Source organism: Asterias rubens, chromosome 21 (genome assembly GCF_902459465.1).
Source record: "Asterias rubens chromosome 21, eAstRub1.3, whole genome shotgun sequence".
Lineage (NCBI taxonomy): Eukaryota > Metazoa > Echinodermata > Asteroidea > Forcipulatida > Asteriidae > Asterias > Asterias rubens.
In genome coordinates, this window is record NC_047082.1 from 3056044 (window position 1) to 3082592 (window position 26549).

The window sequence follows — 26549 nt, forward strand, 5'->3', positions numbered from 1 at the left end:
ATGGAGACATTTACTGAACTTGAATCATGCACAAGTAGAAATCCATTCCTGCCCTGTTACTTTTCTTAACTAGTTCTTGACTGTCTTTGACTAAACTAATTATACTTAATTTGTTTATTAGTCTCCTTTTTTTCACCAATATGGAATTAAATGTTAATTTAATTGAATAACTTTGTCCCAAAGGAGGCTTTTTTTGTTGAGCTGAAAACCTATCAAGGAATGACTTGATTTTCCTGTGTCTTGCTAATATTTTATTTTGCAAAGTGAGAAAAAATTGGGAGGTGGGAAATTATACAACTGTTTTAAAACAAGTCTGACATCTGTGAATACAAATCTTGTTCTGCAAAAACAAAATACATATTAAAAATGTTGTAGCAAAAAAACACATTCTGACGCATGAGACTCTTTTTCAATAATAGAGTCCTTTATCATGCAGAAAGCAAAAAATTCTGATTCTTAATCGGCCAACATGAAGAAAAAAACCAATCACAGCATCGATGATTCTCAAAAAAGTGAAATGACAAGCGTGCCACGAAGAACTATCAAAATTACATTCAATACACAGAATACACAATACGCCATCAAAAATCTGATCAAAATAAAAATCTCACGTAAAATGTAACGCCACTAAACAACACATTTAGGCCTATCATAAATAATCATCGACTTTCTCTTTTGACTTCAGCCAAAATGAAAAACGAAAATCGTAGCATCAGCGATTCTGAGGGAATGAAATGACAAACGTGCCACCAAGATCACTCAAAGCTACATTCAATACACAATACGTCATCAAATACCTGATTAACAAAATTTCACATAAAACTTAACACCACTGAACACATTTATCACGAATAATCAATCCAACTTTTCTCTTTTGACTTCTGTACTCAGTGTGCACAATGACAATCATAGACCTTTCTATTGCAACGTCACAACCGGAGTTTTATGCCAACCGAAATTGGAAAACTATGGAAAGCCATCAATGCAAAACAAAAACAGATAGCCATAGTTTGTAGAAATGTTACCCAAATATTAAATTTGTTGGAAACAAATCAAACAATCATAAGAGATATTTCAGCTCATGATTCTTTACAGAAAATGCTGAATTTGGTCACAATTTTTGTCAACACAATTGATTGAATGCCCACATTCAGCCGGCCATTCCAATCAGAGCACTTTGTTTATCAACAATGGAAAGGTCTTTACTGCACTCGAGGGAATTGATTCATGCAACTACACGACAGAAAGCAGGGAATATTCCCCCAATAGTCTTACTATAAGTTGCTTGTATGTTGTCTGCATGGGCTGGTTGGTAGAAAAAGGTGTTAACAAAATGTAAATACAGCAACAATGTCACCACACATAGATTTAGCCTTGCCCCTAATCAGCGTATATCTAGAATCCAACACTAGTCACTGGCATTTTTCTTTTTTACAGAAAATGAATAATTTTACTTCGAGGTAATGTGGTTATGGGAAAAGAAATCAGTTTTTATCCACCAAAATTTTAATTTGAGAAATGTTCCTGTCAGAACGTTTTCTCGAGTCACAATAGACCGATCCACTAAGCTCCGCCCCATTGCATATTGACCGATCACAACACAACGAAGGTCTGACAAATAAGGTCCGACATGCGTGCACGTACATGTATCTTGGCGCACGAGACAGAGTTATGCAGAAAGGCATTGGAGAGCCCCACGTGTTCTTGCTCACATGTGCGTCGAGGGCAGAGCCTACTGGATCAGTCTATTGGAAAACGGCGCATACAGATTATTGTGTCACCAGAACTTGCTTCGCATTCACATTCGCAAGAAGTATAAGGGCTTAAGGCTAATCTTAAAGATCAATTCAATTCAATTCAATTAAAATAACTTCTGTTATCCTAGATTAGGAAACTACAAAAGATTGGGCAGCTCCATAATAAAAACAGTTTTAAAAATACCAACTAGGGCAACACCACAATTAAAAGTACACCAAAGTTCAGAGTATAAGGAATTTAATTGCAAGATAAACAAATAATCTTAGTACAAGACTGTGTAATATTCAGATAACAAAAAACAAAAAAAACAAACCTAAAAATGGAACAAGAAGGATAACTACGTACCGTGTGCTCAGTGCCTTGACGACTGAGCGGTTTGACCGTCTCTTCTTGAGGTTGCTCAGATCCAAGACGTTTCTCTGCGTCTGAAACCCACTCCAAGAGAGCCTGGAGGGATCTCAGAAGGTCACGGATTCGCTCCTCAAGACTCATCTGAAAGATACAAGACAAGATTTTCATTCAAACGAGAAAGTAGATATGGGATTTGAGGCATTGCATGGAGAGGTATCAATAAATATTAGGAGTGAGGTTTTAATTGGTCTCAGTGTTTCGACTAGCTTGCTCTAGTGGATAGCGACCTGCATCTAGCTACCGGGCAATCTCGTTGGTCTAGTTGGTAAGACACTGCTCTAGAATTGCAAAGGTCGTGGGTTCCAATCCCCCCCCCCCCCCCGAGTAATATGCCTGTGATTTTTTTTTCACAGAGCTCGGGTAAGTATACAGTGCTAACACACATCGATGTATATAAAACCCCAAATTAATAATAGTAATAATAATAAAAGATACTTACGTTTTCATCTCTGTCCTTCTTGAGTGCTGCCAAGAGGTCCTCAGCTTGCTTGAGCCAGTCAATGGAGTAAGTCTGGAGTCTCTCGTAGGTTGTGCGTAGCTCTCGTACGATGTTGGTCAGCTCGTCCTGGAGTTCAGGGGTCAGCTTGTCCTTTGTAGTCCGTAGGAACTGCTCTGCATGAACAGTCACATCCGAGACCGGTCCCTGTAATAAAGAAATAAGCAATTTACAATACGTCATAAGCAATTGCATCATATTTTAGGTAAAACAGAGCGTTTTTTTTTAGTTGACCTTATGAATCAGTGGACCTTATAAACCAGTTGACCCGTAAACCAATTTACCCAGTTGAACTTCCCTTTTAAGGCACTGGAAACTATTGGTAATTACTCAAAGTAACTGTTAGCATAAAAAACTTATTTGGTAACGAGCAATGGAGACCTGTTGATGGTATAAACATAGTGAGAAACGGCTCCCTCTGAAGTAACGCAGTTTTTTAGAAAGAGGTATATGCCCTTTGAAATTTGTGCAACAAGGGTGCTTTTCTTTCATTTTTCTCTTGCAACTCCGACTACCAATTGAGCCCAAATTTTCACAGGTTTGTTATTTTATGCATATGTTGGGATACACCAAGTGAGAAGACTGGTCTTTGACAATTACTAAAGGTGTCCGGTGCCTTTGAATCTATCATAAGCATTTATTCTTCTGTTTTTGCATTCAAATCATTACCTTCTTGGAAGCAATATCGCTGGTGATGACTTTAAAGTCACGGATCTCATCTTCCAGAGGTTCAATGTTCTGGCTGACGGGCTTCAGACGCTTGAGTTGAGTCTCGGTGTCGTTGGCCCATTCCAGGAGTCCGAACACCCCACCGCATCTCTCCATGAACTGCAGCATGAGCTCAAGGTCTTCAAGACGTTCAGAGAGGAGCCAGACTAGGTGCTCGTAGCTACGGTTGGTATCGTCAACCATGCGGTCGGCTTCGGTGTCTCCTACAAAGAGAAAAGTCAAAATTTGAAGGAAAGTGCTTGACAAACAAAAACAAAATCAATATTGATTTGTGACAGACAGGTTGTCTCAGGATTTTATCCCTGCCTTTCACCTCTGTGGACCCGACTTCAGGCCCAGACCAGAGCCTTGCATGTGGATTGGGTTTTTCAGTCCCCACCTGACTGCGTGGGTTTTCCCTATAGGGGTTTTTCTCCTGTAAATTGGAAATCCTTCATCGCCTTCTCTGCAAAAAAAGTTGGTGGTATGTTTCCATAATGAGCATTTGCCGACTTTATAATTCAGATTAAGATTCAGACTATTCATCAACTGTTAGGACATGTTCAAACGAACCAACAGGTATTTTTATTTGGGCGTTGGGTTTTTGTAAATGGCACAAAACTTTGCTCCTAATGTAAATATTTCATGATTCTGGAAGAACATGGATGACTTTGAAGAATTTTTTTGCAAATGTGTGATTTCTTGTCTTGACCTTCGACTTAAATACTCACGGTCTTCGATGAACTTGGGTTCCTCAAAGACTCTCCTATCAATGGGTTTGGTCAGGTCCAGCTCTGTGGAGCGGTAGTGAGGACGAGTAGCAATGCTGATCTCAGTCTCATAGATGAGTTTGTCATAGATGGCACCAAGGCGAGCGTTCTCTGTTACCCTGGGCTTGTAGTCTTTGACTTCCTTCTGGAAGGGCTGGGGGCGAGCGAGACAGAAAAATGGTGGTCAATTTTTTATAAATAAGTATAAATAAAACTTGGAGCAGTTATTTGAGTAATAAATGAGAAAAAAATGTTTTCCCTAAACCGATGAGAACCTTTTTTGGAGACTCGAAAAGGAATTGGAAAATAAATGCATTTATACTTAATCTCTTATTGAGCTAATCGGTGAATCAAGAAATTTGTGGTAAATTGTAGAATAAAAGGGGGCCAGTTACTCTAGGACTTGAGGCATAGTCTCATAACACAGAATGGATAACACAGGACCAACTAAATATCCAATATATTTGGATACTTCAAGGGAGTTACGATTGAGCAAGGCAATCTCGGAAAGAAAGAAAAATGGCGCCACTGGGAACGAGGTTGGGATTTGAGAAAATAAACATACCGTAACTTCCTGTATCTGTGACTGTAGCAGCGGGATGTCCCTGGCAACCTTGGACATCTGACCAACTCTACGTTCCTGACCGCCGATCCAGTTGTTGACGTCCTTCATGAAGGTGAAGAAAGTCTTCTGGGCGGCTGAGCGCTCCTCGTATTGTTTGGTCCTTAGCACGAAAAGAAAAAAAACCAAGATATAAAAGGGGTTTTTAAGCAGCTCAATGAAATTGGGCCCAGATCTTGAAAATCCAAAAATAACTTTTCTAAGATAAGGGTTTTTAATAGGGAAGGATGTACTATGAACAGAATTGCCGTATTTGGATTGTACTAGGGATGTGTTAGACCTGTTCCGGTCGGGCGTCATTTTTGATGTACACGTACAAACAGATCGAGTCTGTTTGTAGCACGTTCATCCCGTTCACAGACAGACACAACCTATTACCAGAATTTAATTGATTAGGGTCACATTAAAAACATTTTCCAGCCAGAGGATTTGTTATGGACGAGTTTGGATGTTTTGAGAATCAGTTTGGTGTGACCCAGCCTTTAGTTTATTTAGTCTACCTTCGAGCGAGGGAAGTATCCAAGCAATCCCAGTTGAGTTCAATGTTAGTCAACATCGTCTTGATCTCAGAGACATCCGTTGCCTTGGGATGTTTCATCAACTCCTCGGCTACAACATGGATCTTCTTGTACAGAGGACGATGATCGTCAACCTGCATCTTGTAACCCTGAAAAGTAAATAAGATATGTATGTTTATCTCCTCGTTTGCAAAATGGTCGAATTTTAGAAGACATGACTCAACTTGTTACAGCCATGATCAATTGATTCATAATATCTAGGAATATTAATGTTGAATAGCTCTCTTTTATAGACAGTCCAGCTCCTATACGTCATTTGCTTTAGCCCTGCTTTTTTTTGTATACATATTTCTCTAATAGGAACCCAGTCTGTTTTGTGTTACCTGTTTATCTTGTATCCTTATTTGTAGTTTGTCTGTGTAGGCCGTCTTCTACAAGCCGTTGCTTAATCTGACAGCCTCATACTCTCTTTATCTTTGTTCACATAAATTAACTATTTTCCCTATATCTTACGCGCTTTTGCTTATCTGTTTAATATTTTGTATATCTTGAGCATAGTAAGAAACAAATGTTGAATTGAATAGCATAATGCACTAATGCTAAAAATAGAAGCCAAGTACCCAGATCTCAGACAAAAGTGTCAAATTTCACTGATCCCGTAGGTGGTGTGGCGTGTTTGTCAGACACCCGGGTATTTCAAGCAAAAGTGACGTCATTAGTGCAGAGTGCTATGGAATAATAACATACCTTGAGTTGGTCACCAACAATTGGAAGGTCTTGTTCCATGAACTTCTTGCTCTCAGAGTGCTCCAAGACTGGAAGGAGCCAGTCTTCTAGCTCATCCACCAGCTTGTCAAAGTCAGCCAGACGGTCTTTCAAGCTAGCCATCTGGCGACCGTGCTCCTGGGTCGTGTCTTTCACCTGTGCGGAATTAAAAATATAAACAACACTCAAATTTCTGCTGGATTTTAATTTTAATTTTGTTTTTGTAAATCAAGTTTTTGGCCATGACATGAATCCCTACTCACTGTGAATGAAGATGTATGCTGTATACGTTACCTGCAGAAGTTTCACCTTCATTGGTCGCCAACTTCTTGTGGGAATGTTAGTTCTGAATAGAGTTGGTACGGTCTCAACGTTTTGAACAGTTTAGGCGAATAACATTCCTTTAATCTTTCTAAATTCCTATGGAATATACAGCTCGATCTACATGGCACTCCGAAAGCTTTTTCAAGCAAAATATGAAAACCTCTACCCGTTTAAAACCCGGAGTGAAGAGAAGCAATTAGTGTAAAGCATTTTGCTCATTTTGCTCAAGGACATACATATCACGACCGGGATTCGAAATCCACTATCCAATGACTTAACCACCAGAACTTGAATTCGATGCTCTTAACTGCTTAACCATGACACCCTACTCGTCTTGAAGGAGCTACACATGTAATTCTATCTTCATCTTGAAGAAGTCGTACCTTATTGAAGCGAGAGTGAAGAGTCTCCAGTTTGGATTGGATGATCTGAGCCTCCATTGGTTCACACTGCTGCACGAAGCTGTTGGCTTTCATCACACACTCTTCAATCATGTTCTGTTTGGCTGTGATGTCTTCATGGATCACCTGAGTGGAGGAGAAAGAAAATGAAAATGAAAAAAGGACGTTTTGTTATGATGTACTTATCTTATTTTGTTTCATTTGTCACGAAGAGGATTAGATCGGAGAAAGGCTCAATCCTAATCTACTTACATCTCCCTGCTGCATCTGCTCCTGCATGGGTGCCTTCTTGACTACAACCACAGTACCCTTGTCCATCTTGTGAACATCCTTCTCAGTACCATCCAGCCAGCTCATCAGATCGTTCAGGTTGTCGTGCATGGACTGCGACTGGGCGAGGGCGTCCTGCAAGAGACGAGAGCGGTTGCTCAGCTGCCCGTCGAGGTTGTCGTACTTGTCAACAACGTCCTCTGTAAACAACAAACAAAAAACAAGACATTGTGATAACAGCTTTACAAATATAACACAGGACAGTTCATTTCAGATGTTGATACCTCAAATCCAAGTGTGAAAGGGCTGGCCGTTAGGGGGTAACCCCAGTGAATACTGGCCAGCCCTTGTGTGAAAAGGGCTCAGGAGTGCCAGGCCTGGAATTTCATCTTCGAAATGGCAAAATCATTTTGATTTTGCAAAGGGCACTTTTATTGGAAAATCAATAAGTCAATTAGAAACTTTTTATAGGGGCACCAAGGCCAAGACCAGGGGCAGTCTTGGCCATGGCCTTTGTAGCCTGCCTGTCATTCCAGGCCTGAAGTCCCAGAGTTACATTCCAGAAACCCAGACTATACCACCTGTCAGTAGACTCACCTGAAGACGATCAGAGTATATACTGATCTTGATAAAACCCTTGAGTTGTCAACCACCTGTTCTTTTCAGAACCAACACTACTCAAAAGAGATTTTCACATGCAAAGTTTTGAATCCTACTTAGGCCGTTTTGGACAAGGCCTTAGACTCACCTGTGTTTCTCTGGACAGGGACCTGTACATTGGGCTGAATGTTGACCAATTCCTCTCCGTACTCCCGCACCTTATCCACATCGGTCCTGTGCTTCTTCACGTCCTTCTTGAAGTGATCAAACTCATCAATCTGCCTCTTGATTGTGTCCGTCTCGGCGCCGATGGGCTTGTGGAGAAGAGTCTGAAGGGTCTCACCAGCATCCTGGAGCCAGACGTTGGTGTCGTCAGACTTGTCCCAGTAGCGCTTGTGTTTCTCCATGAGGCGTTGAAGGAGATGGCCATGGCTGAAGCAGTCTGTCTTGAGCTTCTCGTAGCGGGTGTTGTAGTCCTCTAAAGTCCTTCTCAGGAACTCCGAGTCGGGCTGCTCCTGGAAGCTACGCAGGAACTGCTTGGACATCACTCGCTGACGGAACTCGGCAAGGAAATCTTTGAAAGTCTAGTAGAGGAAAAATATTATTACAAATTAAATTATTTCGAAAGTTCAAATTGTTTTGAAAACTCAAAATATCCACACTTCTGAATTGCCCCTTAGTACCTCTGTACTACCTCTGTAGTAAATATACTCCATGGTAGTCTCTTTGAACATGTCGAGAGGGCAAGGCCCACGTTTTCATTTTGCAACGGGCAAAATCTTAAAGTCTACTCAAAAAAATTTAATGATGGCTCAAAAAGGACTCAAGAGGACTCAAGAAGATCAAAGTGGAAAAATGTTGCTTAAAATATGAAAACAATATCTCAACGTTACTAGGCTTTCTTCACTTATACAGGTAGCACAGAAAATTCAAGGGCGATTTTGATAACTTACCTTGGCCGTGGACAGGAATTTTTGAGTAGCCTTGTTCATGTATTTCAGATCGGCTGAGTGTGTGACAACATCATCGGTGAAATTCTGATGCTCCTCAGTCTGCCGAGACAGCGTGTCATAGTCGCTGCTGATGTTCCTCAAGATGGCGATGATCTCTTGCTCGGCGCTTCTCAGCCATGTCTCAAACTCACCACATCCCTCTTCGATCTTGTCCAGATCCTGAAATCCGAAGGTGATTTTGTTGGTGCGATCAGTGGAGTTGCGGTTGATGACGTCGTAGCGTGATTTCAGCTGTTCGACGGCGTCCTCGAGATCACGCTTGTTGTCCTCGGTCATCTTCTTGCCCTTGGCCTTGATGAGGGCCAAGGCGTCTTGAGCTACCTGCTGGATTGGCTCGTTGTGGTCCTGAATGTCTTCATTGATGTCCTGGTACAAAATGAAAATAATAAGTAAAATGAAAATAATAAGTACATAAGAGCCGAGAAGGTAAAGTGGCAAGATGAAGTTCATTTCATTTCATTTATCCTTATTGTGAAGCCAAGGACTCTCAGATAAGCGAGCTTCACTGTACCAGCCAATGGCGAAAAGACAATGAAGGAAGTCCCAATTTTTTTTATTGAGAGGAAAACGCAAGAGAATATATTTTCAGGGAAAACCCACTCAGTCAGGTAGGGACTGAAACCCAATCCACATAGTGCCCCCATCGTGATTCGAACCAGGTTCCTAGAGGTGGAAGGCAAGGAAGGGTACCATTACAACAACCCAACCACCCACTTTGAAAAATTAAAACAATATATATTTTGGTCATATCCATTCCTTAATAATATGGTACACACAAAATATTCCAGTGTGTTACTGCAAATCTCACAAGAGTATCAACTAAGTGAATGCCCCTCGTCTATGGAACTCATACTGCTTAACCTGAGAACACAGAATAATCCATCAAGCGACAGCTCAAGACTCATGTCTTGAAACAGGTATTTTAAATCCTGATGTCTTTGCGAACCTGCGCCCAGCTGTTTATTGTTGTTATTATTTACCTTTTGTAGAGAGACCTGGTTGTTGAGGACCTGGGTCTGCTCTGTCATGGGTTGCTGAGAGGAAAGTTGCTCCTCTTTAATCCGTACCCACTCAAGAAGATCTCTCAAAGCTTGCAGAACAGACTCCAACTCTAAACCAAGATTGGACTGAATAATAAAGAAGAAATACAATATTAAATCATTAAAGCAACTCATTTTTGCATTATTTCCAAAAGAGCACTTATAAAGAAAACCATGAACCCTGCGAAGCATGAACCAGGCTTAACAAGTAACTAAATCAAAGCACAAGTTTCTAGTCTCACCGATTCCTCCTGCTGGAGGTTGATGCTATGGATCTCCGTCTCAGTCTCCTTGATGATCTGCTCCGAGATGACCCAAATCTGATCTAAGAAGGTCCGGAGTTCATTGATGCGCTTCTGTAAGGTCTCGATCTGCTCTGGAGACAGCTTGTCTTTGTTGACGCGGAGGTAGGCCTCGGCTTCGCTGATCACCTCCTGTATCGGGGCGCGTTTGTTGCGAATGCTGGTCTGGATACTCTGTAGGAAGAATCAAAAAGCAAAACATTGTAAGATTACCCAAAAAGCAATTGAGAATTGATTTTTTTTTTAACCCAAGATGAATGTAACTTTTTGCGTATTTGGGCTCAATTGTTGCGAATGTTGGTTTGGATATTCTATAGGTAGAATGGGGTTGGGGTTGTTACCATAAAGCTACACATTGTAAGAATATCCAAGTAGCAATTGATAACTGATTTTTTTCCTGAACGCAAGATGAATGTATTTGTTATGGCCAACGGGTTTAGAGCACTGGACTCAAGCTCTTGTGTTTTACATCAGCATAAAGTGGATTCAAGCCATCTAGTGGTTTTGTCAGGTTCTCTATCAATGACCTTGGCAATGTCCTATTTGATGGCGTTGGTTAGTGGCTGCAATCTGGTCGGTAATGGCCGACTTGTGTTGTTCAGTAATGGAGGAAGAGCGAGCAGACCGGGTGTATGGTCGATTTCCAAATTTGACCACTTCTTTTATATGTTCAAGTAGTCGAGTGCCAAAAGCGTGACTCGTTTCACCGATGTAGGTTTTGGGGCAAACAGAGCAAGGAATTTCATAAATGGCCTCTGCTTTTTGCAATGCCCTCTATGACCACCAAGAAAGGGTGTAAAAGGCAGTTGAGCACTGGACATGGTCACCAGTCTTAAGAAGCTCCTAGTGGAACGTAACTAACTAAAATAATAATAATGATAATATCAAAGTCTTACATAGCGCGTATCTACCAAACAAGGTACTCAAGGCGCTGAGCTTTCAGAAAGATTGTGGTGATGGATTCTGAGACCCAATTATGTAGCACCTTATAAGGGTTTACAAGGTGCTCGGGCACATTAAACAGCCACAGCCAGGAACACCGGGGCGAACCCCTTCTCTTTTCGATAAGTGCACTGGGTTCTTTTACATGCGTTACACAACACATGGGACCAACAGCTTTATGTCCCATCCGAAGGATGAAGCAATGGTAAGGTGTCTTGCTTAAGGACACAAGTGTCACGGCTGGGGATTCGAACCCACACTCTGTTGATCAGAAACAATACTACTGGTCTGTAAGTAACATCTACATTATTTTGTCAACGATCCAGAAGAACTTATTTGATGACCCTCTTACCTTGATATCATCCATGCCTTGTGTCAGCGAGCCAAGATCTTTGTTTCCTGTCTTCCTCTGGTTGATCTCAGCATCCATGGTGATGGCCCACTCCTGGGTGTCCTTCAGACGGTTATTGATGCTGTTGTACTCACTCAGGAGCTCCAAGAGGTCTTGTCGACCAGTCAGACGTCTCAGGAGTTCATCGTAGCGGTGGCGAGTCTGATGGGTCTCGTCAAGGATTGGAGATTGCTCTGTAATCATAATAGAAAAATATATTGATAAGCTCTATCAAGCTCTAATAACCATAATAACACGAGGTTCTTATATAGCGCTAGGGGTGTAATAAAGCGCTCAGTATTATTTTCTGCAAGGTATGTGGAATTAGGTTTTTGGAGGACTGTGCATCATGTGATAGCAAACAAATGTACCATTGCACGCTACGTCATTCTTCGTGCATTGTTTGTTCCATTCACCGTGCAATTTTCGGTCCATCCCATTCGTTCTATTGCACGGTGCGTGTGCGTGTCTTTGATACTGCAGCAGTATAGTTACTGCAAGGGATGGTACATTTGGGCCCCCGCGTGTCTCAAAACATCAGTAAAGAACGCACTTTTCAATAAGTTTATTCACCTTCTAAGAAGCTCTGATCAAGGTGCTCCTCAAAGATCTTCGGTCTAAGCCTCTCTCCAGGGCGTCTTGCCTGACCGACGGACGTTGACTTCTGATGCGGCATGACTGCCAGCGGAGCTTCCGTCTCCTTCACCAGTCTATCCAAAGTCGTTCCTAGATTGCAGGTGTTGACAATCGAGGGTTCGTAGGCGACCACCTCCTGGCGGACGGGTCGTACCTCCTTCAGTTGGATGTCGATGGTGTCTGAGTCTCTGGAGACTGGTTGGAGTTGGTGGACGCGACGCTCGGTGTGGTCCAGCCAGTGGCTGGTGTCTTTGTCAGCTGCGCCATACTTCTTGGCGGCTGCCTGGCGATTCTCAAACTGAGAATTCCTGTAACAACAAATTTACCGATTTTATTTTAACAATTTTGAAACGAACAACTGCCTCTTTTGTTGATATATGAATATTCTTACACATGCTTACAAATTTACTCAGCGTTGGTTTCAATTCTTGACCAACATTCCTGAGAACTGTTCCTCAGATCTGGGCCCAATACTAGCTGCTTAAGTAGACAGTATTGCTGAACGTTTTTTCCACTAAGCACATCATTTTGTACATGTAAGATGGTATTTTGGCTGGTACCCTTGTTCTGGTAAGCATACTTTTTTATGCTTAAGCAGCTTTAAAATTAGGCCCTGATACACTCTCCTAGATGTACGAACCTCTTCTCCAGTACATCCTCCATTGTCTCCCAGTTGCTGTCCACACTATCCAGTACCTTCTGTACGTAGGTAGTGTCATTGCCTCTAGGATGAGTCAGTAACTCCTCGCCAAGCTTGTGTACCTTACTCAACTGTGGCTTGTGGTTCTCAACTTGACGTGTTGCATCCTAAGCGAGGGAGAGAGTAGAGGAACAGGTTAACAGAGATATTTCAATAACTCAACTTGCAGTATATTGACCATGATTAAACGCTACGTACAAAGTGTTGACCCGAGAAAAAAAGTGGACTTGAAAGACTGTGTGGACATACACACATCCACACAGTGTTATTAACAGTGTTAAGGATAAGGACTTTCCTCTGTGTATAGAACAAAAGACCGCCACACAGTGACTGCAACACAAAGCTGTTTTAGAGAGCATGTGTTAACTGAGTTTTTGAGATACATAACATGCACAACTTTCTTTTTATAGTTTGTATTATTTACTTTACTTGTTTGTATTTTGATGTCATTTTTAATGGAATTGTTATTGTAATTTGCGCCAACATCCTCAAATAGAGAGGGCACTCTAGAAATGTTTTAAAATATGAAATATTATTACAATTACTTTATTTGGCCATTTATGTAAGATAATTTTGGGCAGTCAAAATAAGATAAAACTGTAAGAAATTGTGATTAAGTAACTGGGCAACACATTCACTCTAGTCAATGTGAAATCAGCGGTTAGCTTGGGAAATTCGAACCCACAACTTTGAAGTTGCAAGTCATGCAGTCTAACCACTGGACCACTAGTTACAGGTAAACACGTTCCTCAAACCAACTCAATAGTATGTTTCATTGGATATAAAAATCCAGGGAAAATCCATGCAATCAGGTAGGTACTGAAAAATCCAATCCAAGTAGTGCCCCATGTGGGATTTGAACCGGGGTTACAGAGTAGAAGGCGAGGAAATTAAGCTAAACTTACAGTGAGTTTGCTATACACAGCCGGCAGCTCGTCCTTCATGAAGCGTCTGGACTCCAGATTCTCCAGCAACGGAAGCTCCCAGTTCTCCAAGAGGTCCACCTCCTTCTCAAACTCACTGAGCTTGCTGTTCAGATCCGTCAGCTGTCCGCCATGTCTCTTGGCTGTGTGGTCCACGCCTGCGAAGCGACTATTCACCTCCTCCATGCGGTTCTTGAGGACCTCAGCGACTTTGGGTTCACTCATGCGGATTACCTTGCTGACGGCATCGTTCATGGATTGCACCACGGGGGCGTGGTTGTCGACATCGGTCTGGAAGACCTGTAGCAAGAATATCAACAGTCAAAAACATGTTTAATGGTTGTCTACAGAGCAGTTCCTGTTCAAAATAAATCTCCTTTAGGCAGTCTTTGTTAAATATACTACTAAATGTTTTGAAGGGCATCTGTTATTAAAAAGGCAAATTTAAGACTTCAAATTCAGGCCGTAGTTCTGCTTTGTCTGGCGCTGATGGGACTGGTTGCGCCACGTCGAAGCGGGGCTGTAGCCACAACAATGTAAACCTTATGTTATTTGGGTTGGTAACCTGATTCTGCTAAGCAATACTTTTCTGTGCTTAGCGAGTTTTTGTGTTTACAGGCTTAATGAAACTGGGCCTGCTAGGGTCCAAACGTCAGCCCACTAAATATTTTGTTCTCCTCAAAAGACGAAGACTTACCCGACAAGTCTGAGAGCATTCCTGCAGTGGTTCCTTCTCCACCTTGATGACGGTTCCTTTATCCATGATATGAGCTTCCTTCTCAGCCTGGTCCAACCACCTCAGTAGTCCATCCAGGCTGTCCTGAACGCTGCGAGAGCGGCCCAGGGCATCCTGAAGGTTGTTCAGACGATCGTTGATCTGACCGTGGAGGGAGTTGTACCGATGGTTCACATCCTCTGTGGTGCGGCCGACGCTTGTGCCGAGCTGGGGTTGGACGGCGCAGAGTTTGTCACCGAAGGTCTTGACGGTGTCAATCTCGTCAGAGAAATGGATGACGTCGTCCATGAATGTCTGGGAAATGGATTAAATACAAAAGTGGATCAATATGAACATTTTATTACAACTATTTATTTAATCTTTGTTTTTTTCTAGGAAAACCTTTCAGCAAAACACTTTTTTTTTCTCAAAAGTGCACAGCAGTTACAATCATTCAACCATATAAAAATAGAAAAGTGTATAAAACATGATATGCCGGTGATTTTTGAAAGGGAATATTTTATGCATAAAAAATTCCAATGGGAACTTCTTGAAGAAGATGATAGACAACTTTTTCTTGCTGTTTTAGAGACCAAAGATGATATATCAAGTTGCCTAAAATGAGCACCTCAAGATGTTCAGTACCTTCATTAACAATAATGGTTTATTCTTGAAATAGCATTTTACATCAAATCTCTAAACGCTTTACATTACATGAAAATATACATTGAACCAAAAATCAGCAAACTAATATTTAATAAGTTGTATTTCTGCCCAAAAATATGAAATCTAATGAATCATTTACATAAGTTTTTGATATGAAAGCATACCTTCAGATCGTCAATCTGTTTCTGAATCTCTGAAGTCTCAGCCGGGACTGGTTTGCCGAGCATGTTGTCCAACGTTGTCCGTGAGTTTCCCAACCATCGGTCAGCGACGCTGACCGAGTTCTGATAGCGCTGGAGCCGGTCAGCGATATCGGCCAGGCTGTTGGTGAAGTGGATGCTGTTGGTCTTCAGGTTGGAGTAGCGATCGTTCAGGTCGGACGTCTGGTCGCGGATGATGTTGGTGTCCTGGTTCTCTTGGAAGGAGCGGATGAAATCACGAGGCATGGTGGTGGCTCGGAACTCGGACAAGTCAGACTTGTAGTTCTGTATTTTCAAATAAAAATAGCAAATAATATTTAATACAGTACATCCAGCCATTATTACAATAGACAAGCCCTGGGTACAATTTCATAGAGCTGCTTAAGCAAAAAATGATGCTTAGAATTTGCAGCTAAGCAAAAATATACAGAGTATGATATTTGCAATGATATTTGGTCCTTTGGAAATAAGTAGGGAAATTTTATGAGCACAAGAGCTGACCAACGGTTTTATTAGACTTGTTAGGCTATCACAGGGCTTTTTTTTTTCCTTTTTTTTTTCCAGATTTGTCCAAGGAAGTCAGACCTAAGGAAGCCTGCTTTAATAAACATTCAGGAATTTGTAATTTTTTTATTTGTTTTCCTTTCCTTTTGTCTCTCCACTTGTTCTGAAAATAACTTTGTGCCACCCTTGTTTAAGAAAAAATTATTATTATACTCTGATCAAAACACGAACCCACCTTAGCATCGTTGATGAACTTCTGCCCGGTCATATTGATGAACTTCAGGTCACCCTTCTGATCGTTAACATCCTCCGTGAATGCCTTCTGGTCCTCAATCTGCTTCCTCAGGGTGTCCAGATCCTGCGGGACGTTCTTCTGAGCCTGCTGGAGCTGTCTCTCGGCTGTGTCGATCCAGCCAGAGAAAGAGTCCTTCTCAAGCTCGTACTTGTTCAGATCATTCAGGCCGTAGTTCTGCTTGGTCTGGCGCTGATGGGATTGGTTGCTGACCACGTCGTAGCGGGGCTGGAGGTTGTTGACGACGTTGTGGAGCTTGGTGCGGTCAGTGTCGCGGAGACGGGGGCCGTACTGGTCCAAGAAGCGTGTGGCTTCTTCCACGTTCTTGACTACTGGGGTCTGTTGCTTCACAATGTCCTCATGAAGAGACTGGAGAAATTCAGATACAAAATTTAATAATATGAGTATTTATTTTATTAAGTTATTTTATTAGTGATTTTTTTATGGCGCTCAGGTCCATCACTCAGTAACGCTCATAGCAATGCAACATTATATTTCCCCTGGTCACTGCTCCATTCTTTTGTCATTCCTTAAACCATCTCAGCTCCCTGGCAAAAATGTATTTAGCGCACTAAACTTAATCAATCAAAAGAACTATCTCTGCCCTCGTAGGTACCCATTTGTACCTCTGGGCAAGGAGAAGCAATTATAGTTAACCATCTTGCTCATGGACACAAATTCAATGTCAATGTTATAATTCAGCCAGTAGGCTGAAATGAGTTGCATTTTTATTAAACCATAATAATAATAAGAAGAAGTTAAAAACTTCTGCTTTCTAAAAAATCTCTGAAATTAAATATTCAAGACCTTACCGTGTGTTGGTTGACCTGTTGGGTGAGAGGTCGAGTCTCCTCACTGAGTGGCTGTTCAGATCCTAGACCCTTCTCAGCGGTGTCGATCCAGTTACTGATCTGAATCACATCCTCAAGAATCTTCTGGCTGCGTCGAGTCAGGGTGGACTACCAAGAAAAAAATGAGTAAATATTTTAGATCTATCTTAAAGGATTTGGGTACTTTTTTTAAGCATCAGGTACACTTAATGTCAGGTTTCCAAAATGTTCATGTTACATGAAATTGAATGTCCTTTTGACTGTGTTCTTTCTGTGTGACATTTGATACTCCTTAATAAATGAGCTGTTTCTGAGAAATATGAACAGTGGAGAATATTTTGCTTAATTTTGGGAGAAACCTGTGCTTGGCCGCACAGTCTATTGTGCTCAGAGTGCTGGGCAAAAATGTTGAGTTCATAGCAGGCCTGCCCGGCGCCGCCCACCATGGCCACAACGATGATAGGGACCATGGTCCACAAGTTATGCTTCCCTCAACAGTATCACATTTACATTATTCTCAACACTATAAATATATTTACATTTTGTAACTTTTTGTGATTTACTTTCTTTGCTTAAATGAGTAAACCTAAAACCTGTGGTAATTAATTATAATAATATTGAACATTTCTAGTGCACCCCGTCTGTCAATGATGACACTCCTGGCAAAAAAAACCAAGAACTCTGCTATATGCACAGAGTTCCAAAGCTATGGTTTCCGAATAAGATATGTTTTGAGATACGTCTTGAATTGAGAACAATGTTTCTGATCGGTAATGAAGTATTTCGCTTCAAATAGATACCTCAGTTGGTAGAGTGCGAGCAATTTTGTATTTGTTCGACCCCCAAATCATTGAAAATTCACCCAGTCAATTTCCCTTGTAGTTTTATTATTTGATCTCAGACTCAGTACATACCGACTCCTCTTGCTCGTTCCTCAGCTGATTCAGACGGTTCTCAGAGTCTGTAAGCTCCTGACGATACTTCCTCAGTAGCTCATCGTAACGATTGCGTAGATCATTGCTGAGTCGTTGTAGAGCTTCTTTCTGTTCAGGAGACAGTCGATCGATGTTCTGATTGTAGAAGGTATCGATGCGATGGATCATGTCATTGATGGGATGCTCATGGTTGTCGATATCATTCACCAGCAGCTAACAAGAAAACAACAATTCAATTACAAAAACTTGTTAATAGATGTTAACTTTGCATCTGTTTTTCACACTGAGTATACAATAATAATAATACATGGTGCGCATATCCGTCACTCAGAGACGCTCAAGGCGCTTTAACATACAGTATTTCCTGCCAGGTATGTTGGACTACGTTTGAATTATGGGACCTACTCCTTTTAAATAGCACCATGTAATGGTTAACAGTGTGATGTGGCGCTTTATGCAGTCAATCAAACCAGGAACACCGTGGCGTACATTACACACCTCAAAGGACCAACTGCTTAACGCCCCCATCCGAAGCATCCTGGTTCGGTGTATTGTATGAGGGCACAGGTGTCACGACTGGGACTCGAACCCAAACTCTGCCGATCAGAAACACTAGAGTTTGAAGCTGGTGCTCTAAACTGCTAAGCCATGGCACCCCGCAATGCTTAAAACACACTGGTGTATAAAAGGGCTAAAACCAGAGCGCCAGATATGATGAGTTATACAATCCTAAACTCAAAGTCACTTTGCGAAACTGAAGAAAGGTCTTCAATCTTACCTTATAGTTGTCAATCTCCTGTGACAGCGTATCGATATCGTTACTGGTTGGTATCGCCCGGTCAAGCTTAGCATCAGTGGTCTTAGTCCAATTCAAGAGCTCATTGCCATTGTCTGAATGGTCCACAAAGTTCTGCATCAGTTCCAAGTCCTCCAGTCTGTAGTTGATGTTCTGGTTCAGATTGTCAAAGCGCTTGTTGGAGGTGGTGTAGGTACGGCTGACGTCAGATTCTGTTTACCAAAAAATCAATGGAATTGAAATCAAAAGAATTTTGATACCAATTTGAGACTCTGCAGTAGAAGAGAAGTCTCTCGAATTCCAAAAATCTACTCTGCGATAGTAGAATATAGCAAGACAGTTCTCTAAGGAACAAACTCTACCTGGCAAGTAGATACACACATGGTGTTACCACAAATTGATACATTACCATGCATTACCTCAAATCCCATATAGTTTATACCAGTGTTAAACATCTAGAGGACTATTTGCCTTACCTTGTGGAAGGAAAGCACTCTTAGTGAGTTCCTCAAATGTCCTCTTTGTCTTCTTGATCTGTGGCTGCTCATTGGTGACCGTACCGAGCTGTGTAGTGCGGTGTACTGGCGCTGATTGGACAGGCCTTATCACCTCACGCTGGAGGTTATCCAACGTCTTACAGATGTTGGACATCTCCTCGAGCTTAGGCTTCAGTTGGACTGTCTCCTTCTGCAACGGCTGTAAGGTACAAACATTGATATAAATCCAAGTTGATCATTCGTTTGCTCGAGAGATTTGGGGTATAATAATGGGTATTTATAATGCGCTGGTATCCATCTTAAGATGCTCATGGTACAGCAACACAAAAGAAGAAGGGAATGTTTATGTAGTCCTCAAGTGCGTTTTGGCAACCCTTATCAGAAACATGTTTGAGCGTTGGTAATCAGTTAAGCATTTTCGCTTGTTTGGCTGAACCACGGTGGCTAGGCTGTCCAGACCAACAGTGATCCACTTGTTGGCTTGGTTCGACTTAGTTTCAAGATGGCGGACTTTAAAAATTTTGGAAAAATTTAAATGGAATTCTTAAAAATTTGAATAGAATTCTTTAAAAATTCGATGGAATTCTAAAAAAAAAAATTAAAAAAAAGTATCCTGAAGCATATCAAACAACTAATCTTGATAAGTTATAAAGACTAAGCTCCATTACTTGAAAACAAATTGAAGGCTGTATATTCTAAGAACATGGATTTTTTAAGAGATGTACATGTACACCTACATCATGAACTGTTTCTGGTTACTAATCCGTTTTCGCGTAGCTCTCGGTAATGGTTTCGGTCAGTGAACCTTTAGACAGAAACTTGTTTCCAGTCACGGTCGCCAAAACGCACCCCTCATTAGGAGAGTCTTAAGGAAAGTTTTGAACAGAGCTAGTGTTGGAGAAAGTTTCATAAGGCCGGGATCGTAGAATGACCACGCTCTGCAAATGCCTTATGGCTGATCGATTGAGTAATTGGTGAACAAAATTTAACAGTTAACACAAGGCAGACAAGAAGAAGGTGGTTTTGTTTTTACCTTGACAGTGTTGAGTTGACTTGAGATGACCTTTGTGTCTCTGGTAACCGAGGGTAGTTGATCAAACTTCCTCTCGATGGTCCCGACCATGCGATTGATGTCTTCATTACAGGTATTGTAACGTCGATTCATGTCTTCCAACTCCTCAAGTTGCTGAGTCCTGCGGGTTTGTGGAAATTAATGAAACAAAACATCAACTGACTGAGTTCTCATGAAGGAGTAACAGGTATGTAAGCTCCCTCAACCAAAAACTCAAAGATTCTTTTTTTTTGTCTTCACATACGTTTTCCAGCCTATTTTCAGGTTTAAACACCCCCACATGACGTGCTCTCCACCAATAGGAAAATTTACACTGCCTGGGGTATTTATGAATGAAATATCAAAAGTGGCGCGATTCTGTCAAATGGTGATCGTCCCATGCGTTGTTTGAAGTTTGCTTGAAGATAAATTCGCTACCACAAGCAAGCTCGTGGAAATGCAGAAAAAACATAGCGCCTCTGCACACCAAATCCAACGAGGCCGTACGCAGAAACGCTAGATTTGTCCGTATTCCACTCGCGCTTGTGTGATAACTTATAATATAAGAACCCAGTGTTATTATTATTAGTATGATTACTACGTACCTTGTATTGAGGATGTCTTCCAGCGTGTTCCAGTTCCGATCAGTGTTATTCATCATCGTGGTCACGTTGGTCTTATCACGAATCGTCTTGTTCTTTGCTAGGTCTTCCATTAGCTTCTTAGTCTTCTGGTACTGTGGACGCTGTCTATCCACCTGTTGTGTGATTTCCTGTATAGAAGAAGGTGAGGAGCAAGACTGGTTAGTTTAATTCAAGTTTGGTGAAGAAAAAGTCACACAATGTAAGTTAACAAGGAAAGTAAATTCACATACATCAGTGTGCCAGACGGAAAAAATAAAAACTGAGTTTCAAATCAAGCATAAAAACTCATCCCTAATTTTGTTACGATAATTGTTGTACTGCCCTCTTGTGTTGGTCAATAGGCAGTTGCCAAAGTGGCAGCCATGACCGATGATAACAAACAACTATAAAAGTTTGTTGTATCTCCATTTATCAACTATAAATAAAACAATTCTAACCGACTTCAAGATTTGAAACCAAAGTTGGGAACACTCACTACTTGAGTTTCTTGCTTCTTTTATACTCAGTAGTTCAAACTTTGCAACTCACCTTCAGTTTCTTGCTGAGCTGAGGAGTGTCCAACTTCATGAGTTCCTCTGACTGAAGTTGCTCGACCACAGGGAGGACAAAGTCCTCCAGTGTATCCACTGTTTCTTCCGTTGTTACAACTTGGTCCAGGGTGTCGTTCCAATCAGTACCAAGAGTCTGTCAAGAAAAACATCAACCAAACATATTTTTTACTACTCAGTAATAGCAGTACTCAGTTTTGGTAAGATATTTGCTTTACCAATGCAAAGGTCATGGGTTTGAATCCCATCCAAGTGATTTGCCTGTGGAATTTTTTTTTTCACTGAGTACAGAGTTTTGAAGGGATTTGAGGCATTGCATGGTGAGGTATCTATGTCTACATGTACAGTGTGTATATATGGTTTGTGTGTATCTACTTGATTGGTTGATTCTGTTCTCTTGAGGTGTGGTCTTGCTATATATTCTACTACCGCACAGTGTATTTTTGGAATTCGGGAGACTTCTCAGTTTTGTAAAGAACTGTCATGCTTTTTAACTACTATCTGGGCGGAAGGTAGGAAATCGGCCGGGACTACTACTTTCGTTTTAGTGGATCAAGGTGACTTCTTGTTACTAACTTCACAACCGCGAAGTGAGTTCTTAATTGGTCTCAATGTTTCGACTCGCTTTCTCTCTTCATCCTTGTGCTCATATGTGCTTTTGTACACATTGGGTACAGACAAATTTATAAACTTGGTAGTAGTTGTATAGTCATTTACCTTGGTGCGATCATTGACGTTGGTGTACTTCTTATTGATCGTATCCAGTTTGGTTTGTATGGTACGAGCCATCTCTGGTGTACTCTCACGGATCAGTGGGGCTGCATTCATGTTGATGGCCTCAATGGTCGGACGATAGCTCTCAAGCTCATTCACAAAGGTCTATTGAGAATACAAACAACATTTAAATCTCTTACTGCTCATTGATTTAAAAGCACTGCCGTCGATTTCACAAAACTCTTCCTAACTTAAGACTAATCTTAGGACTTAGGACGAGTCCCAACCCTGCACTGTAGCATGCAGACCTTCAGATTAATCCTAAGTTAGGAAGAGTTATTCGTCCTAACTCGAGATAAGACGAGTCCTAACTCTTTGTGAAATCGACCCCTGGACACTATTGATTATTACTCAAAGTAATTGGTTGCATAAAAACCTTGGTAACAAGCAATGGAGAGCTGTTGATAGTATAAAACGTTGTGAGAAACGGCTCCTATATGATTAATGTAGTTTTTGAGAAAGCGGTAATTTCTCACTCAAATATTATGATTAGGCTTGGTTTCAAGATGGCGGACTCTTAAATTTTTTTAAAAATGTCAATAGAATTCTTCTCAAAATGAAATACCCTGAAGCATCAAAATTATAAATGTTGATAAAACTACAAAGACTACGTTCCATTACTTAAAACATTTTTAAGCTGTAATATTTCAAGAACATGAATTTTAAGAGATGTACCTGCGCCATGAATGGTTTCTGGTTACCGACCCGCTTTGGCATAGCTCTCGGAACTTGTTTTGGTCAGTGAACTTTAAGTCCGGAACTTGTTTCAGGTCATGGCTGCCAAAACTAGAGCTGCCAACATTTCACGATCAGGAAGGTTTGTTCAACAACCAGGGAGGTGTTTAGAGCTACATTCATTATAGTAGTGAGAGAGTTTCCATAATCAGGGAGATTGTCAAATTTGTTCAACAGAACAAAGAAAGATTGGTTTATTTTCAGGGAACTTTCAGCAGAACCAGGGAGAGTTAACATCTCTGCCAAAACGCGCCCCTAGTTTCCTGCTCAAACATTACCATCAATTAATGTCCACCCCAACCTCACCTTCTGTACATTACAGCTCTCTTGTATAGGCTGCTTCTTGGCCTGGATCACCGTGCCTTCCTCAAGCTGCGTCGTGTTCCTGTCTACAGTGTTCAGCCACTTTAAGATCCTGTCCATGTTATCTTGGATGTCCGTGGTCTTGGTGTAGGTGGTGTGGAGCTGGTTGACTCGGTCAGTGTACTGGACATTCAGGCCGTTGTACTTGTCGATGATGGTCCCTACATATCAAAAATACAAAATCACAACATTGAGTGATAAGATCAAGGAACAAAGAATGAGATTTGCTGGGCATTTCAGTAGGAGCGACGTGTGCATCAAGACTCATTCACTGAGAACCAAAACATGGACGCAGAAAACGAGGTAGACTTTCTGAGGAAAGACACCGGACTGGAGACAGCAGTGCTATGGACAGCAATGCAGGACAGAACCCTATGGACACCACCCGAAATAGACAACAAACAACACAACTACAACCATGGAAACAAATTTTTCAAAAAATTGTCAGATAAGATGGTTGAGTATCCGTAAGATTTCAAATCAGTGCAACTACTGACCAACACATTTCCACTTGAAAAAGATACCACTACATTGTGTCACTACATAGTGCCCCCGGCATTAATTGAACCAAGGTCATAGAGGTGGAACGCGAGGAGAGATACCACTACACCAACCCGACCATTAAGGTAGAATCTTACCGACTGTCTTCTCTACATCATTCTTGAGTTCAGGATGGGCATCTACCAGTTCCTGGCCAGTCTCACGGCAACGCTCAACGTCTTTAGAATGAGCAGTCACGTCAGTGTTGAACATCTAATGACAAAAGTGAGACAGAAATAATAATAATAATAATGAAAACTTATCAAGAGCACAAATCAATAAAAGTGCTCATGGCTCTAAATATAAACAATAACATAACCATATACAATAACCAAAATCGAAATGTAAGCCTAGACCTAATAATGCAGATTACAGTACATGTGGTAGAGAAATACAAAATACAATAGCTAAGAAAACATTGAGGGATAAAAGTGGAGTGTCATTGCTCTTCTAAATATGCCCCCAAAAAAGTTAATGGCTTGGCCAGAAAGACTCTGCAAGGGTCGAAAGCGTCAGGCCATTAACTATTCTTTTGCATTATACCATCAGGTCCTTGTGGTTGGTAAGCAGTTGGCAACAGCTAATTCTATTTTCTTCTAACTGTAAAATAAGTATCAGATAAAAGCCAGATGAGATAATAAAGAAACAGTTGGAAAAAATTTCCCTACCTTGATCCGATCAATCTGCTTCTGAACAAACTCAGGCTCAACACCAAGAGGCTCTCTGGACAGCCTGTTCAGCGTCTCGTAGGCATCCTGCAACCAGCTTGTACACACCTCAATGGAATCCTTGTACCTGGTCAGCTTATCCAGGAGGTCACTCAGGACCGAGAAGTGGGTGCTGCTGGCATTCTGAAGCCGGTCGTAGCGGACGTTCAGGTTGTTCAGGTTGTCTCGAATCAAGTTGGTCTCCGGTTGCTCCCGGAACTTCTGGTTGAACTGGCGAGGGAGGTTGTTCACGCGGAAGTCAGCGAGATTCTTGCGGTAGATATCGGCTCCCTTGACAAACTTCTGGCCAGCGATGTTGGTCATCTTCAGGTCACCCTTGTGGCTAAAGACGTCCTCGTTGAAGTCTTTGAGCTGCTTGACCTGTCTGCGTATGGTGTCGGCATCGCCGCCCATCTCGCTGTGAAACTTCTCCATGGAGCGTTCGGCTCCCTTCAACCACTCCTCGAAGCTGGCGGCGTCAGGCTCCAGGCGCTCTAGGATGTCCTCGTTGCCGTTGAGTTGTCGCATTCGGGTTTCTGAGTCCCTGGCCACTGTGTTGTAACGGGTCTGCAGAGCAGTCTTGCCTTCTTGGAGTTTGTTGCGGACTTCGGGGCCGAGTTGGGCACCGCGGTTCTCAAGGAAGGTCTCTGTGGTGTGAACTGCCAGTAAGACTGGCTGCTGGTGAGCCAGAATGTCATCATTGGTGCTCTGAAACAAAATATAATAAATAGACAAATAAAATACAATCAATCTTATTTGAAACTAAACAAGACTTTGGTGTGAACAATTCTCTTACGAACAATAGGACATTGGATGAATCATCAAGGGCTAATTTCATGGCTCTGGTTACCACCAATTTCTCTGCTTAGGTTCACCATTCTTTGCTTACTGGTCAAGCGCCGATTTCTACGCTAGCTGAGTAAGCAGAGAATGCCTAGTTACGCACAAGTAAAAGTTCTTGGCTAACCAGGATCCAATCTCATAAAGCCCGTAATCACAGTAAAACATTGCTTAATGGATATGGGTTACCAGCCAAATTACATTAAGTTTACATTGTTGTGACTGGTGTCCCACTCAATTTTTGCTTAGCAAAGAACTTTGTCAAGCAGGTTTTTCTGATTAACAGCTTTATGAATTTGGGACCTGTGAGATAGGCTTGAAGCAAGCATGGAACTCCCTGCTTTTGTGAGCCCCAATTCTTTGTTTGCAATTTGGCTAGGATGGTTAGTTCAAGTTCCATGCTTCTCCTCATTGAACCCAAGTCTCGACACTCATGGGGTGATGACAGGTCTTTTTCTTCAGCTGCGCCATGCATCTGGAACGCTCTACCACTTAATCTTAGATCTAGTATTTGTACCACAACATTCAAATCTCTTCTCATTTAATCATCTAATTTTGTTTGTTTTGTTAGTTTTTGGTGTTTACTGCGCCTTGAACACCCAGCAGGGTGGATACGTGCGCATTACAAGTCTTATTATTATTATTATTAGTAGTAGTAGTAACATGAGGTATTGGTGTGGTGTACCTTGTGGTCTCTGACTTGTTGCATGAGTGGTGGATGCTGCTCTTGAAGAGGTTGCTCATTACCAAGAGATTGTTCAGCCTTCGTCACCCAGTCTAGAAGATCCACTAGGTTGTCTACCTTCAGCTTGGTCTCACGCTCAAGGGCAACCTGAAACACACAGACAAATAAACAAATATGATGCGATAATAATAATAATAATAACAAATTCTTATATAGCGCATTTCACAATAAACCGTATCAATGCGCTTTACATTAGTCCCCTGGTCATTGGGCCAATAAACATCCCTTTAATCTTTCTCAGCTCCCATTAGGGAGTATACAGCCCCGAGCTGCCGTGGCGCTCCGAAAGCTTTTCATTCACAATATCAACCTCTACCCTCGCAGGTACCCATTTATACCCCTGGGTGAAGAGAAGCAATTATAGTAAAGTATCTTGCTCAAGGACACAAGTGTCACGACCGGGATTCGAACCCACACTCCGGTGAATTAGCACCAGAACTTGAATTCGATGCTCTTAACCACTCAGCCGTGACACTCTACTATGAAGCAAATTGAGTCTTTGTTTGAAATATCAGTATGGAGAAACGAGACAAAACAGGCCAATGGGGTGGCATTTTCAAAAATACTTTGTTGATAA

General features: G+C 41.6%; 1 protein-coding gene across 1 annotated transcript in view; it reads right to left on the reverse strand.

Moving 5' to 3' along the window:
• The window catches only part of LOC117304446, a 230747-nt gene that overhangs the window by 145315 nt on the left and 58883 nt on the right, over window positions 1-26549 (reverse strand). Inside the window, exons 53-84 of the mRNA XM_033788903.1 lie at window positions 25913-26059; window positions 24349-25095; window positions 23779-23893; window positions 23084-23301; window positions 21986-22147; window positions 21249-21404; window positions 20682-20848; window positions 20059-20218; window positions 19005-19224; window positions 18511-18740; window positions 17712-17945; window positions 16780-16926; window positions 15911-16336; window positions 15136-15456; window positions 14288-14620; window positions 13573-13890; window positions 12608-12774; window positions 11905-12275; window positions 11293-11525; window positions 9939-10172; window positions 9637-9783; window positions 8597-9022; window positions 7792-8227; window positions 7026-7243; window positions 6756-6899; window positions 6031-6204; window positions 5266-5432; window positions 4709-4868; window positions 4105-4297; window positions 3335-3597; window positions 2609-2812; window positions 2104-2250 (exon numbers count right to left, since the gene is read on the reverse strand). Coding sequence (XP_033644794.1) covers window positions 2104-2250; window positions 2609-2812; window positions 3335-3597; window positions 4105-4297; window positions 4709-4868; window positions 5266-5432; window positions 6031-6204; window positions 6756-6899; window positions 7026-7243; window positions 7792-8227; window positions 8597-9022; window positions 9637-9783; window positions 9939-10172; window positions 11293-11525; window positions 11905-12275; window positions 12608-12774; window positions 13573-13890; window positions 14288-14620; window positions 15136-15456; window positions 15911-16336; window positions 16780-16926; window positions 17712-17945; window positions 18511-18740; window positions 19005-19224; window positions 20059-20218; window positions 20682-20848; window positions 21249-21404; window positions 21986-22147; window positions 23084-23301; window positions 23779-23893; window positions 24349-25095; window positions 25913-26059 — 7785 coding nt within the window. The remainder of the gene's footprint in view (window positions 1-2103; window positions 2251-2608; window positions 2813-3334; window positions 3598-4104; window positions 4298-4708; window positions 4869-5265; window positions 5433-6030; window positions 6205-6755; window positions 6900-7025; window positions 7244-7791; window positions 8228-8596; window positions 9023-9636; window positions 9784-9938; window positions 10173-11292; window positions 11526-11904; window positions 12276-12607; window positions 12775-13572; window positions 13891-14287; window positions 14621-15135; window positions 15457-15910; window positions 16337-16779; window positions 16927-17711; window positions 17946-18510; window positions 18741-19004; window positions 19225-20058; window positions 20219-20681; window positions 20849-21248; window positions 21405-21985; window positions 22148-23083; window positions 23302-23778; window positions 23894-24348; window positions 25096-25912; window positions 26060-26549) is intronic.